Here is a 14,549-nt window from a genome sequence, read left to right as displayed (position 1 = left end):
TCTTCTTTGGAGAAGTGTCTATTCCTGTCTTTTGCCCATTTCTTCACTGGATTATTTGTGTTTTGGGGGTTGAGTTTGATAAGCTCTTTATAGATTTTGGATACTAACCCTTTATCTGATATGTCATTTGCAAATATCTTCTCCCATTCTGTTGGTTACCTTTTACTTTTGCTAAAACAATTTTTTTAATGTTTATTTATTTTTGAGGGAGAGAGACAGAGCATGAGTGGGGGGAGGGGAAGAGAGAGAGAGAGGGAGACACAGAATCTGAAGCAGGCCCCACGCTGAAAGCATGTAGCCCGACGGGGGGCTCGAACCCACAAACCGTGAGATCGTGACTTGAGCCGAAGTTGGATGCTTAACTGAACGACCCAGACACCTTTGTCCAAATTTCTATAACATTTTTGCAACTTTTACCTTCCAACTCTTCTATTTTTTTTTTAATTTTTTAAATGTTTATTTAGTTTTGAGACAGAGGGAGACAGAGCACGAGTGGGGGAGGGGCAGAGAAAGAGGGAGACAAAGAATTTGAAACAGGCTCCAGGCTCTGAGCTGCCAGCACAGAGCCCGATGTGGGGCTCGAACCCACAAACCGTGAGAGCATGACCTGAGCCAAAGTTGGACGCTCAACCAACTGAGCCACCCAGGCGCCCCCAACTCTTCTATTTTTTTAATCTCAGCTATCATATTTTTAATGTCTAAAAGCTCTTTATTTTTCTCTGAATGTTTTTTATACCCCCGTTTTTGTTCAATATTCTCTTCATCTTTAAGGATACTAATTCAGGGGCATCTGGGTGGCTCAGTCGGTTGAGCTTCTGACTTCTGCTCAGGTCATGATCTCGTGGTCTGTGGGTTTGAGCCCCATGTCAGGCTCTGTGCTGACAGCTCAGAGCCTGGAGTCTGCTTCGGATTCTGTGTCTCCCTCTCTCTCTGACCCTCCCCTGTTCATGCTCTGTCTCTGTCTCAAAAAATAAATAAACATTAAAAAAAATTTTTTTTAAAAAGGATACTAATTCAAATTCCCTTCCCATTGTCTTTTGTACATACAATTGTTTCTGTATCCTCTGAGACCTTATTTTCTGTTTTGTCTTGTCCTGTTTTTATATTGAATGTTTTCTCCAATCCTTGATGATCCTTGTATATCCACTCATCTCTACAAGAAAGGCACTAGAAAGCTGACTGGAAACTTGGTATGCATGGTCAGGGCTGGTTGCACTTTAAGAATCTGATTGGATCATTTCATTATGTGACTTCTTATCTTCAGCTAATTATCCAAGCTTTTCCCCACCTCAGGGCCTAAGCATACGCTGTTTCTGATGTTTGTGTATTGATTAACATGTATGTGGTTGAAGTAACAGAAATCTGACTTAACACAGCTTATACGAAAAAATATGGTGGTTTCTCATAGCAAGAAGCTCAGAGGTAAAACAGATGTTATAGTTGATATATCAAGCCAACCAAGGACATCATCAAGAACCAAGATTCCTTCTACCATTCACTTTGTTCCAACCTAAGGCTGGCCCTTCAAGGTCTTACATACCAGGAGCAGTAGGGGATCTGTGCTTCTTCAGTTCAAGTCAGTTAGACAGTACACTGTCCTTCCCCTCACAATAGAACAAAAAAAAGCCCTTCCCTTTGGGCTGATCAGCCCAAATTAGGTCACATGCTAACTCCTGAACAAATAACAGTCACTGGGTGAATACTATGCAAACAGTGGCTTGGTCTGGGTTCCTAAGCCAATCAATACTAAAAGGGATGAGTTTACTTTGAAGTAGCCATTCTGGACTGCTCTTGGAATATAGGGAGGAGGGGGAAATTTCCTAAAGCTTCACTGCTTTTCCTTGAGAAAGGAGGGATGTAAAAAATGTTAAGGGATTCAACCACACTGCTGAAGCCCTCTTCTATTTTTCCTACAACTGGCTCCAGGCCTCAGTTTAAATGTCACCACAGAATTGGATCTCTCCCTTTAAATTTCATCCTTGAACCTTTTTTTCTCTTTTAGCACTTAACACAAGTTGTAATTTTATATAAATTTTTACTTGTGAATTGTCAATCTTCTCCAATAAAGTGTTAATTTCATGAGATCAGAGACCAAGTCTGTTTTGTTAATAACCATATACTAAGTGCCTAGAAGTTTCCGGCACATAATAGATGTACACTTAATATGTGATGAAGAACTGAATGAATTCAGGAGTAAATAGTGTCTTTCTCTCTCACTGAGTCTCCAAAATACATTTTGAAGCTGCACACTTTGCCATTTCTGATGCCAGCATTTCAGCTCAAGTAGCTATCTTCTCTTCTTTCATGTAATGGACATCTTTTGTTTTGTCCATCTAGCATTTTCCTTTTAGGGGGAACAAACACCCTTCCTTTGATAAATCTGTTCTTTCCCCATACTAATTATTTGTTTCTGGTGGGGCTGCTCTCATTATACCCTGCCCCACATGTACCTCCCTACCACAAGGGACACCTGGTCCATCAGAGCTCTATCCTGGGACTTTAAAAACTAAAGACCTTCTCTCTTAGGCAAGCTGTGAGATGTGAGGGCAGGTACCATGGGTGGCCATTTCCTGTCCTGTCAAAGGATATGGGTCTGAGAAGATAAAACAGAGATAAGAGACATGGAGGCATTCCCTGTTACTGGTTTTAGTTTCTCTTATAGTCAGCCACACCTTACCCCTTTCCCCTTCCCCAGTTTGGTTATGTAATCCAATAAATTCCCCCTTTTGCTAAAATTTGATATCAACTGCATTTCAGTTATCTGTTACCAAATAAAGCCTAGCATTACAGACGTCTATGGAAGCCTTCTGACTGGTCTCTCCATTTCCATTTACCTGCTCTAATCCATTTTCCTCCCATAGAGTGATCTCTTCAAAATTTATATCCTGCTGATGAAGGGCACAGGCTAGGTTAGATGCTCAACCTCGATCTTTATGATCAGAGTTTCCTTGGGAAAGTTATTTAACCTGCTTGTGCCAAGGTTTCTAAATCAGTAGAAAGGGGATAACATCTCAAAGGGTTATTGTGAGGCTCAAAAAAGAAAAGTACACTTAATGTACTTAATACTGGTAGTGGTATTAACAGTAATTCAGATCATGCCATCACCCTACTTATTTCCTGAACTAGTTTCACACCACCCTGCTCACTAGACTTTAGTGACTTACCTATTACCTAACCTTGTGGCTCTTGCTGGGCTAGCCTGAGGGAGCAGGGCCTTAGGGTCTTCACACCTGCTGTCTCCTCTCCTGATATGTTCTCTCTGCCTCTCTTCCCTTGGCCTGGCTGACTCCATATCTTTTTTCCTCAGCTCAAGTATCACTAGCTTCACTTCCCTAATCAAAGTTAAGGTCTACAGGGTCTATGGGTACACTCCCTTTACAGGAATAGCAGTTCTATGATTTCTTACCAGGACAGGTAGAACTATTTACAGATAGTCTTCATTTAGATTACATTGAGATTTTGATGGTAAGTGCTTATGCTGTGTACCCTGTTAAGTATTTTGAATATCATCCTTGCATAAAGTGTTTTTTTCTTTCAAAGCAGTTATCACAATTTGCATATATGTGATATATATACATATATACGTGTGTGTGTGTGTATAAACAGATGCTGTTTCCTGTTTGTATGTTCCATGAGTGTAGAGGTAAATGTTTTTTTTTTTTTTAATCACTGTATACCTAATGACTAATACAATAGTTTGCACATAGTTGGTGCACAACACAATGAATATGTGTTGAAAGAGAGAGTAAATTTTGGGGGCAACTCCTGGAAAAATTAGATTGGATGTGTGGCAACCCAGTCTAGGCTCTGAAAGGACTGGAAATAGACCCTTGGGCATGGGGAAAGGGTAGGGTGAGTTGATAAGAGGAGACTGGATATAGGGTTGTTCTACTCTCTCACTCACCTGAGTTGCTGGAGTTGATAAGGAGGTAGCAGGTGCCAAAGAGAACTTGCTTCCTCATCCTACACTCTTTAACTCAGAGTGTGGCTCAGTTTTCCCCATGGGGCTGTTTCTATGGTCTCTTTACACGCAAGGGGACCCAAGTGGCTTGGCTCCATTGGGAACCTGAGGCTGGGAAGCCAGATAGCCCAAATTCTGCTTATGAACTGTGCTCAAACTGCTGTTGTAGCTGTGTAGGTGATGTCTCCAGCCTTTCAGTCAGTTTCCTCATCTTCCCACTTTATATCTGGGGTCCCTAAACCTTGCCTTAGCTCCTTCTCTGTTTCAGAGCCATAGGTCCTCATTCTGTCTAATTTATTCCCTCTCAACTCTGTGATGAGTTTAAATGGAGGTATCTTTCCTCCCCCTTGGCTGTTGGCCAGCAGCTTCAGTTCTCCACCACACAAGCCTCTCATGAAATGGTAGCTGGCTTCCCCCAGAGCCAGTGATCCAAGAGAAAGAAAGTGGAAGCCACAATGATCATTTATGATTTAGCATCAGAAGTGACATACCATTGCTTCTGCCATATTGGTCGCAGAGCCCAACACTGATTCAGTGTGGGAGAGGACTACACAAAGATATAAATACCAGGAGAGAGGGTCATTAGCAGCCATTTCAGAGACTGGGTACCACAGAAAGGTTAGAGGAATTTAAAGGAGAGAAAGTTTTAGGACTTGAAGAAGGGAGATGGAAGAGACATTAACTGAATGCCTATAAGGAGCCAAACCCTTTATATCTACATTAATCTCTTTTACAACACTAAGGGGTAGAGATTATCCCCATTTTTCACAGAAAGGAATTGAAGCATGGAAAGGAATTCCTTTCACAGAAAGGAATTATGAAGCATAAATGTCTAAAATCAAATCCAGTAAGTAGCAGAGTCAGGATTTATATGATTTGTATGTTACATATGCCATCAATGTTGATCGAGTACCTTTAGTACGTACCAAAGGGTGGGATAATATGCTACTTGCGGTCTGAGAAGTAATTTGGGGTAGTATAGAAAGATAGCATTAAATATTAAAAATATAAAAACTATATATATAGTTTTTTTTCTTTTAAGTAGGCTCCATGCCCAGTGCAGAGCTCAACAAAGGACTTGAAATCCTGACCCTGAGATCAAGACTTGAGCTGAGATCAAGAGTCCAACAACACTTGGGGTGCCTGGGTGGCTCAGTCGGTTAAGTGTCCGACTTTTACTTGGGATTCTCTGTCTCCCTCTCTCTCTGGCCCGCCCGCCCCGCCCCCCCCCCCCCCCCCCCCCGCGCTAGTTCACCCATGCTCTCTCTCAAAATGTAAAATAAACATTAAAAAATTGTTTTTAAAAAAGTCCGATGCTTAATTGAGTTACATTGAGTTACCCAGGCACCCCTGAAAATATAAAAAGTATATTTAGTCCTCTGTTTGTATCAAGAGAAAGCTTCAGTTTCAAAGTCTTTGTTACCTCTCCAAAAACTTGTTAATTTCTCTTTTTTTAAGAAAGAGAGGGCAGGGGCTCCTGGGTGGCTCAGTTGGTTGTGGGCCCAACTCTTGATTTCAGCTTAGGTCATGACCTCAAAGTTTCTGGGTTTGAGCCCCACACTGGGCTCTGCTCACAGCACGGACCCTGCTTGGGGTTCTCTCCCTCTCTCTCTCTCTCTCAAAATAAGTAAACTAACAAAAAAAGAGCGGGCAGGCCACACTCTATCTTTGACAATGATTTTACTTTGGTAGAATTTGAGAATACATTTCGTTTTCATTGTATTGACTTTTATAGTTACTCTCCATTAGTGGTCAGGTTAAACTGATATTAAATTTACTAAAGGAATATGAAATTTGACTTATATCCTTTAAGATTGATACAATCTTAAGTAATAGTAGTTCAAGTGATACTTTGGTATGGCAAAAATCGTGAGGATGGCATTGACTGAGGTTTATTGCCTTCCCATCAGGTCTATGTTTGGGGGGGGGGGGCTGGGGAAGAGGAGCTAGTTGGAAGTTCCAGCCTTAACTTGGTTCTGCTATGGGCACCAACTGGAGAGAATCAAATTATAAAATTTACAAACATTCCTTTCCTGTGGTATTTCTTAATCATTTCTTTATCCAATGAATTCCTCAGGGCTGTTGGGGAGTCTTGTAGACAGATTAATGGAGTTGGGAAGGAGAGTGAATTCAATGGGAAACCTAAGCTTCCTGCCCTATTCAATTGCCTCTTACAAACCAGATGTGGCTGGTGCAGGTAGTATAGTGGGGAAACATCCGGAGGGAGAAATGGACACAGTCTGTGCATTTCCCAATCTCTTAGTCCCTGATCCTACTCCATAGCCTGTGATTTGGGGGTCCTACAACATTTCCAAGCTATTCCATCTTCACATTTAATATTTTTGTGGGAAACGAATAGGACCAAAGTTTTAGGACACACGGGATGTGGTTGCTAATTTCTCTTGGAGGGATTTGCGGTGAGGGTACAACGTGGTTGGAAGGGGGTTTCTGAAACTTATGTTTCTACCTGATTTTACCTTATAGGTGAACAATTCATGTCTAAATACGTGGTTGGTGGGGATAAATCCTAACAGGGCGAAATTTAGTCCCAAAGTCCTGGTAATACAAAACAGACTAAACCATTTCGGCCCCCAAGAACACCCGGCCTCTGTCCCCTACCGTACCCTTCTGGCGAGTTTGCCGGCGTCCCAAACCGTTTCCGCATGAGGTCACTCTGTCAAGTCACGTGCTCGAGCCCGCGGGAACGCCACATCGCCAGCCGCACCCCTCCACCCCCATCCTGTCCACGTGACCCGGCCTACTTTCTCCCCGCCCGACCCAACGCCTCGCTCAGGAAGCCCCGCCCCACGCAGCGCATTCGACCTGTGAACCCCCGCCCCACATCCGCCCGGGCTGGAGCGTGGCCCGCAACCCCACGTGTTTCTTCTTGCCCAATGGGAGGCCGAGCCCGGGCTCGAAGGGGCGGGGAGGAAAGGACGACTTCGTTACGCTTGGAGAAGGGGGCGGGGCCTGCAACGTCGGACAGAACGAGGGGACGCAACGGAGGCAGGCCGGAGCCGCTGCCGTCGCCATGACCCGTGAGCACCGAGGCCCTCTCTCTCTCTTGCCCCTTTCTCCCCGTCCACCCTAAACACTACTGCCGAATCTTGGCATTGATCTCCTCTTGGCTTCCCCAGCGAGGTCTTCTGGCAGGGCTCTTTTGCGACCCTCACACGGAGCCCGGAAATCGGCCTTTTGCCCACCGCCACTTCTTGAGAACCCCCTCCCCCTCCTCTCGCCCCAGTCAAGCAGAGGCCTTCCGCGACCTCCCGTGGTGTGGGGAAAAGCCCTGCGCCCCTGTGATAGGCCCAGAGCCCCCCAGATTGCAGCCCATCCCCCACAGAGATCCAAACTGTCCACACACTAGCAGCCTGGACCCCGGTGCCGCCCGAAACTCGAAACACGCCTTGAGCGGACTCCTCGGAAGCCGTCCTTCCACCTCCCGATTTGACCTGCCCCGTGGCATCTTGCCACCAGTGCCCCCCCCCCCATTCCCCGCCCCACTTAGCAGCCTAGGCCCCGAAATGGGTCGGTGTCTGGGCTGGGGAATGAGCGTGGGACCCTGCTGGTGTCCTGGTGAGGGAAGAGGGTCGCCGGTGTGTGGCCATAAAGGCCCCCCGCGTCTCACCTTTTACCTTCTTTCTTTAGGCGGTAACCAGCGCGAGCTCGCCCGCCAGAAGAATATGAAAAAGCAGAGCGACTCGGTTAAGGGAAAGCGCCGAGATGACGGGCTTTCTGCTGCCGCCCGCAAGCAGAGGTAGCCCCAGGGAGGGGAGGGGAGGGAACGGGTGAGACCTGGGCTAGACCAAGGGTTGTACCAGGAAAGAGAGCTACCTCAGGGCTTACATCTGAACTAGTGAGGGGCAGAGTGCATTGCTTCCTCTAGGGTTTTATTTCCTCCCCACCCTCCAAATTGTTAGCACAGCCTGACAGGAAGGGACTGGGGCGGGTGCCTGCCCTCGGTTGATGTCTGAGTGCCCCCGAGTCTGACCTTAAGGGCAAGGGCAGGGAGCTTCACATTTCAAATGCGGTAGTGGTTATGACAGCACGGTACTTATGGCCCTCTTTGGTGTTGAGTTTCTCCTCCCTTCTCCCAACCTTCTCACTGGTGTTGCTGGGTGTGGTACTCAGCAAAGAATAGCTTTGAGCCTGTGTGGCCAGACTTCTGACCCCTTAGGCAACAGCCAGATAGAGACTGATTGCCTTTTAAGCCTCAGCTCTCTTCCTCTTGTTCTCCTAGGGTGGGAATACAGCAGGCACACGCTGAATTTTGTCCCATCCACTTCCATCTTATCCTTTGTGCCCTTCATCCCCCTGCATCTTGTCCTTTTTGCCCTCTGGTACCTCCCAGTGCCCCATCATCTCTACCCCTAGGGACTCGGAGATCATGCAGCAGAAGCAGAAAAAGGCAAACGAGAAGAAGGAGGAACCCAAGTAGCTTTGTGGCTTCGTGTCCAACCCTCTTGCCCTTCGCCTGTGTGCCTGGAGCCAGTCCCACCACGCTCGCGTTTTCTCCTGTAGTGCTCACAGGTCCCAGCACCGATGGCATTCCCTTTGCCCTGAGTCTGCAGCGGGTCCCTTTTGTGCTTCCTTCCCCTCAGGTAGCCTCTCTCCCCCTGGGCCACTCCTGGGGGTGAGGGGGTTACCCCTTCCCAGTGTTTTTTATTCCTGTGGGGCTCACCCCAAAGTATTAAAAGTAGCTTTGTAATTTCTTGAGCGCCTGGTTTGACTGGGGATTTGGGGGGATGGGGATGGAGGAATGGCTGCCCTTTCCCACCAAAAGGGGAGAGAACTTTAGACTCTAAAAGGTTTTAGATACGTAGACTAAGTGAAATATCACAGAAAAATTCTTTATTATACTACAACAAACAGACAAGTACTCCAGGTATGTGGTAGAGGAATCCTCTAAGAACCGTAGGAACTTCTTTTCTGTGATTTTTGTTCCCACCCAGACCTTGAACACCATCCCAAGGATGGAGTTGAGGGTCTAAGAAGGAAGGCTTCAAGACCTAAGTTTATGCCCCTCTTTCTCATTCTTCCTCATTTTGTTCGCCTGCTTGATAGTTGGCTCCCAAATCCTGCTGCTCTCTAGTATTCACATTCTCTTCTGTTCTGTCATTCTTCAAGGATTGAGGGTGGTTTTTGTCTTCCTGCTTCCTTTGACCTCAAGATCAGGATTAAAACCTAGGGTGGTCTTTGTTCCTTTCTTTCTGTGTTCTGGGCTGCTTATCTCCCTGGGCCCAGGGCTTGCTTATTTTCCTTTTTATCTCCAAGGGCAGACCCAAGTAAGTCTTCAGTCCTTGGTCTTTCCCTGCCCCCATCTCCATGCTGAGAGCCAGGAAAGGGCTGGTGCCACACTGTCTGCTGGGATCAGCAGTGGTTCCTGAGCTGCTAACTTGGGAGTTAGGTTCTTGAGCTGGGGTAAAGATGTAACAGTAGCTCCAGCGAGTCATATACTCTGCCATGGCATTTAGAGTATGTATGGCCACTTTCTCCTATTCAGACATAGTACTGACTTCAGTCTAAAGGGAGATAACTGCCCATTATGTCCTTGAGGTATCTGCTGCGCTGGACAGTTCCTCAGTCAAAACTAGGAGTACAACCTCAAGGGAACCCCAGTTTGTTAACAGTACCTAGCTGAATATTTGTTATCTTGCAGTACTGATGCGATGGCATTGTTGCCTGAAAGTAGTTGACTGGAGGTCCTGGGTGGGGGACCAACAGAGTGGTGCCAGGAGCAGCCCAAGATAGAGGAGTACACAGGCCCAGCATGAGGCAACCTTGACCCAGAAGGTAGCCCAGCTACCCTTGGTGAAGGTCTTTTCCAGTTCTGCTCCTTCATAGCTGTGGAACCAAAGTCTCTGGTTAAAGAATATGTAGGACCTTAGCTTTTAGACCTGTCCTACCTCCCCACCAAAGATGATGGCAGACCCATGTTTGTCTCCAGAGAACCCTTAGGACTGGCCTTAAGTTGCTCTTCCTAAAATAGCTTTTCAGAAGTATAGCCCAGGCCCACTTCCATCCTACCTGAACCAGTTGGTAAGGGTAACCATGACATAGAGTGATGCAAGGAAGAAGACAAAATGGAAGGCAGAATAGCTGTAGGAGAAATGCTGGGCTTGCACTGGAGGAGCTGGAGAGGTCTCTTGGTCAGTTGGCCTGGTAGCCCCACCCCTCTGCCCTGGAGAGAGGGAAGGGCTGCTGGGAGCAGTGCCACTGAAACACTTCTTCCCTCCTCCCCCAGTTTCTTTTGTGAAGGCGCTCCAGGGCTCTTTGGCACTCTGCAGAAATCTACATTTTCTAATGGACATTCTTATGGACACTCACCTTCCTCTGGTTTCACTGTTTCAGGGCAGCAGAAACAGAGTGAGGGCTTCTGTAAAACAAAAGGCAGCATGTTTTGGAATGACTTTTAAGAAAGAATGTGAGGGTATTAATATAGAAAACTCCCCCTTCTCTGAAAAGATAGGCTGGTATACAAAGTGGAGGCACATCTGGGTTCAAATTCTAGCTGCAGCATATAACTGGCTATGAAAACTTTGGTAAGATGTTTAACCTTTTGTGCCTCAATTTCTCCATTTGTAAAATGGAGCAAATACCTACCTCACAGGGTTGTTGTGAGGATTAAATTAAAAGAGATTATGAATGTAAAGTATCTAGCACAGTGCCTAGCACATTGTGGGTACTCAATAAAAGGTAATAGCAGCTAGAATCTGAGTATTCTGGGTAGAGGCTGGTAGGGTGTGTGTGTGTTTGTCTTTGTGTGTGAGGGGGGAAGGGCATTGGGGATATTGAGCTCTCCATCCTCACCTGGAACTCATAGCTGTAAACCTTGATGATCCACAAGGGCCCAAATACCTCAGCCAGGTAGGAAGCCTCATTGCTGAGAAAGAAGAGACAGTTCTCAAGCAGGTCCAGTCAAATAGCAAGAGTTGCCTGAGACTGTATTGCCAGCTGGTCCATGTTGGTAATTCTCAGGAGGGTATTGTATTCCCAGAGCCCGTTCACCATAAAGATTTATAAATCTCGTCATGTGAGGGCCCTAAAAATCTTTGTACATATTTTTAATTCTCAAGTCATTCTCCCTGCCCCCTTCATCTCATACAGATCATCTGACAAGTGCTATTCTTAGAAACTGTTTCTGTTTATGGGGAACTTTCCTCACTCTTGTCTTGCTTTCAAGTTCAAATAAACCATGATCCCAGACAGTCTCCTGACCATCCTTCTCTATCCTGGATATCCTCCCTTCTCTCATACCTCTCCCCTTGATACTTTTACGCACCAAGCAAAAAGCACACAAGTATACATGATGCCAGCACTCAGCACTGCCAGCGATGTATATGGTGTTTGCGATTCCATTTTACTCAGGCCAGGCAGGCACAGAGTGTGGTTCTGTCCTTCAAAGATAACTGAGAAGGAGCAACAGAAGAAAGGTGGTAAGAACAAAGAACTAAGTATTTGGCAGGAACAAAAGGTTTTAGCATGGAGAGTCCAGGTCTGGTCCTTACCACTCTCTGGAGGACGGCTGGACAGTGCAGAGAAGGTAAGGTACATGATATAGCAGCTGATGATAGAGGCCTGTAGAAGGCCAGAACGGGGTTGCTCTGCGGAGAATGGAGATAATTGCTTTAGTTTACAGGGTAGTAATTTCCACTCTGCCCCCATCTACACTATAGCCCCACCCTTTGGAGGAAGTAGACAGTTGACTAAGATTAGGGAGGCTAATGAATATTTCTATGCTAAAGGCCTTCCAGATTGGTAATGTTGCAAGGCATGTACCCACTGAGGCGGATGCAGGGAGTGATGGAGAGAAAGGAGAGGAGGCCACAGAAACAAAGGTGTAGACTAAGCAGCATCTTGTTGAGCAGGCAGCCAGCTGGATGTGTGTAGTGGTGGAACAGGAGCACAGTTGCCACACCGGCAATGCTGTAGAATCCCAGGGTGGCCAGCAGTACAGCCAGGAACCAGCGGCAGTCTTGGGCTGCACCTGTCTGCCTAAGGGTAGGATGTGGGCAGTGGTTTGGGGCTCCACTTCTTTTTACCCATTACTATTCCTCCTCTCCTGGAACACTGGTGTGATTACTCATCCTACCTAGCCCACAGAGTCATCACATTTCTGAGCTTTTTGGTAATGCTCAGTGGGAAGTTAATGGGACCACTGACCTGTCATGCCCTTTGCTTAACCCACTGAGGCTAGTAATGTCAGACAACCTTCCCAAGAAGAACCTTTGGGGTTAGAGGTGCTCCTTACCAGTTTTTGTTCCAGGAATGGGCAAAGGCTGTGATAAGCACCAACTGCAGCAGGATGAATGTGAAGCCTCCACAGATGCCAATGTAATGCCAGGCTACAAGTGGGGCACCAGTGGGAAAATGTAGCTGTTCATATCATTACTTCTGGTTTTCTTCCTACCCTCTCTCTTAGAAAAACTATCAGGTTACTCCTGCTAATTAGGATAGGAGATGGAAGGTACCTGGGAAGAGATGCTCATCAGGGATGCAGAAGGCAATACCACAGAGACCTAGCAGGAACAGCAGTTTGAGGAACCAGAAGCTGGTTAGGAGACAAAACAAGACTCAAGAAAAGGCAAAGGAGAGTGAACAGTGCCTATGGAGGAAGGCAAAGGAGAAACCAAAACTATAGGAAAGAGGAGAGAAGAGACAACTAAGTATAGGAAAGGAGGAAGCAGTCCCATGTGAGAGGGCCTAGAAACTGGTCCATCGCAGCCTATTCCAAATTCTAACTCTTATACCTAAATAATGTCTGGACAACGTTTCACAGTTGATAAAGGGTCTGCCTATAATAACCCCATTGTCATCTCCATTTTAGAAACTAGAAACTCAAGGAGGAAGGGTAAGTACGTGGCTCATGGTCACACAGTAAGTATGGCGGAAGTAGAGACTTAAATCTGTTTTTGGATTTTTCACACTGCTGTTACTTCATCTTGAAATTTCCTTTACTCAGCTTATGTCTACTTCCCTCCCCATCCTCACCCCACCCAAAGTGTATATACACAAACCTATTGTGTAGTTGTGCCCGCAGGCTGGTAGGGGAGTGGAGCTGGACTAGCAGCACAGCCTGCAGCAGGTGGAAGGTGGCAGTTCCCGCACATACTCGGTACACAGCCCCAGAACCACTGAGCACTGGGCAGTGAGAGTGGCCGAACAGATGGGCACACAACCCTGAGGGCATCTGGATCTGGAGGGAGAGTCCATGTGAGAAATGTCAGGGCCCGTCATCATACACAGAGAGGTACCTACTTCTCATGGGTGTATCCATTCACTTGTCCCCTACCCCCAATCTGAATCTTTTGTCCATGGAGGGTTTCTCCCTTTTTCTCATGTTGCAAACTGATCCCTCCCACTTACCCCATGTGCCTTCCCCCAGACCCTTTCCACTACTGTCCTTGACAGCAGAAGGCAGCAGACTGCTGAGGCCCCCACATGAAGGAGGATGTAGATCAGGCGGCTACAAGTAGACTCTGTGACAAGGGGCCATCTAGAATGGCAGCAGCAGGTACAGGGAGCAGGCCCACAGCAAGACACCTGAGGGGCAGAGCAGATGTAGGGCAGAAAGGTGGAGATTTGCTGAGGAAAGGCTTACATTAATGTATGCATTAGGTTAACCCAAGAGGCTGAATTCCAAAATTTCCCTTTCCCTTTTCTTCTCTCCTTTTACTCAGGAATTCTCAGAATCGTTTCAAGCTATTTAGGATTGCCTTCCACTGACATCAAGTAGAGCTTTCATCATAAGAGCTGATGCAGGCTTGAGCAGACCTTCCTAAAAGCCTAAGTCACACCTGGCCTCTCACCTTTCTGTAGACCTATAGATCTGATACTGGGAAGTGGAAGGGATAGGTAGTAGTCTCTGGGCAAAGGGAAAGGCCTCAGAGGGTAAAGGAAGGCCTATCATCTTTATTGGCTCCTGTGGGTTTTCCTCCCCAGCTTCAGCCACTGTTCCCTTCCATTTTTTTCAGATAGTTCTTGCTCTAGGGACCTTCCGAGCCTCTCTTCCAAGGTACGCTCTCACCTGATAGAAGGGAGGATTCACCATGACACTGCTGACTCCAGTGCGTTGTGTCCGGCGAAGGGAGGTGTTAGGGCCTGTGACCGCCTTTGCACCCACCATCCTGGTCCCAGGCATTAGACCCAGGTCCACCAGATGGAAGGTAGATGAGAAAGCAGTTTTCTTTTGTCCTCATAGGGGTGGTCACCCAGTTTAAGGTAGAATGGGGAGGGACATAAGGAAAAGAACACCGACCTCCAGGATGTGGTAAATGCAAATGTCTCTCTGAAGCTACTTCTCTCCCTGGCCTTTGGGCCACTCAGGCTGTACTCCCCAGATTAGGGAGCAGTTTGCAAATCTGGCCTCTGGTGGATTAGCATTCTTAATTGGTTTAGGATTAGAGCGTATCCATCCTGGTTGGACAGAATTACTTGGGTGGTGCAGGAGGACGGTGGTGTTGGTGAGGGGGGTAGAATCTAGGTGAAGAGAAGGATGTCTGTCGGTTGGGAAGTCCTGGAGTGGTGATGGGCTAGGTGTGGGAGAGGGCCTTGGAGAAAACAATACTAGAACACTGGAAGGAAGTCC

The 14,549-nt window shown here is 46.7% G+C and overlaps 2 protein-coding genes across 4 annotated transcripts; one reads left to right on the top strand and one right to left on the bottom strand.

Annotated features, from left to right (window-relative positions):
- The first annotated feature begins 6,851 nt into the window (after positions 1–6,851).
- Positions 6,852–8,673, top strand: SERF2 (small EDRK-rich factor 2). Of its 2 annotated transcripts, none has more exons than XM_011283027.3 (3): positions 6,852–6,999; positions 7,610–7,718; positions 8,313–8,673. In XM_011283027.3, exons 1-3 carry the CDS (start codon positions 6,993–6,995, stop codon positions 8,596–8,598), a joined length of 402 nt encoding a protein of 133 aa, XP_011281329.1. In that variant the 5' UTR covers positions 6,852–6,992; the 3' UTR covers positions 8,599–8,673. The 2 variants fall into 2 exon arrangements, with proteins under 2 accessions (XP_011281329.1, XP_003987267.1); XM_003987218.5 differs by having other exon boundaries at positions 6,856–6,999; positions 8,336–8,673.
- On the bottom strand, positions 8,358–14,387 carry SERINC4 (serine incorporator 4). 2 transcript variants are annotated; one of them, XM_045059424.1, is made up of 12 exons: positions 13,989–14,387; positions 13,328–13,504; positions 12,979–13,157; positions 12,433–12,512; positions 12,213–12,306; positions 11,745–11,956; positions 11,470–11,565; positions 11,244–11,370; positions 10,772–10,844; positions 10,289–10,337; positions 9,989–10,142; positions 8,358–9,805 (listed from the first exon to the last, which is right to left on the bottom strand). In XM_045059424.1, the coding sequence occupies exons 1-12, from the start codon at positions 14,100–14,102 to the stop codon at positions 9,610–9,612; spliced, it is 1,551 nt and encodes a 516-aa protein (XP_044915359.1). In that variant the 5' UTR covers positions 14,103–14,387; the 3' UTR covers positions 8,358–9,609. The 2 variants fall into 2 exon arrangements, with proteins under 2 accessions (XP_044915359.1, XP_019688106.1); XM_019832547.3 differs by lacking the exons at positions 11,745–11,956; positions 12,979–13,157; positions 13,328–13,504; positions 13,989–14,387 and having other exon boundaries at positions 12,433–12,867.
- Positions 14,388–14,549: the final 162 nt, after the last annotated feature.

The sequence above is a fragment of the Felis catus genome, chromosome B3 (assembly GCF_018350175.1).
Source record: "Felis catus isolate Fca126 chromosome B3, F.catus_Fca126_mat1.0, whole genome shotgun sequence".
Classification (NCBI taxonomy): Eukaryota; Metazoa; Chordata; class Mammalia; order Carnivora; family Felidae; genus Felis; species Felis catus.
Note: the sequence above shows the minus strand (reverse complement) of the source record. Positions and strands in the feature narration are given on the sequence as shown.

Excerpts from the sequence above, each read along its gene's own strand:
- SERF2 (XM_011283027.3), top strand. Across the intron at positions 7,719-8,312 it reads GCTGCCGCCCGCAAGCAGAG|TGCCCCATCATCTCTACCCC; the intron begins GTAGCCCCAGGG and ends GGTACCTCCCAG.
- SERINC4 (XM_045059424.1), bottom strand. The coding sequence starts at position 14,102 with ATGCCTGGGACCAGGATGGTGGGTGCAAAGGCGGTCACAGGCCCTAAC. Across the intron at positions 11,957-12,212 it reads CATTCCTGGAACAAAAACTG|GCAGACAGGTGCAGCCCAAG; the intron begins GTAAGGAGCACC and ends TCCTACCCTTAG. Across the intron at positions 10,143-10,288 it reads AACAGTGAAACCAGAGGAAG|GGCAGAGGGGTGGGGCTACC; the intron begins GTGAGTGTCCAT and ends CCCTCTCTCCAG.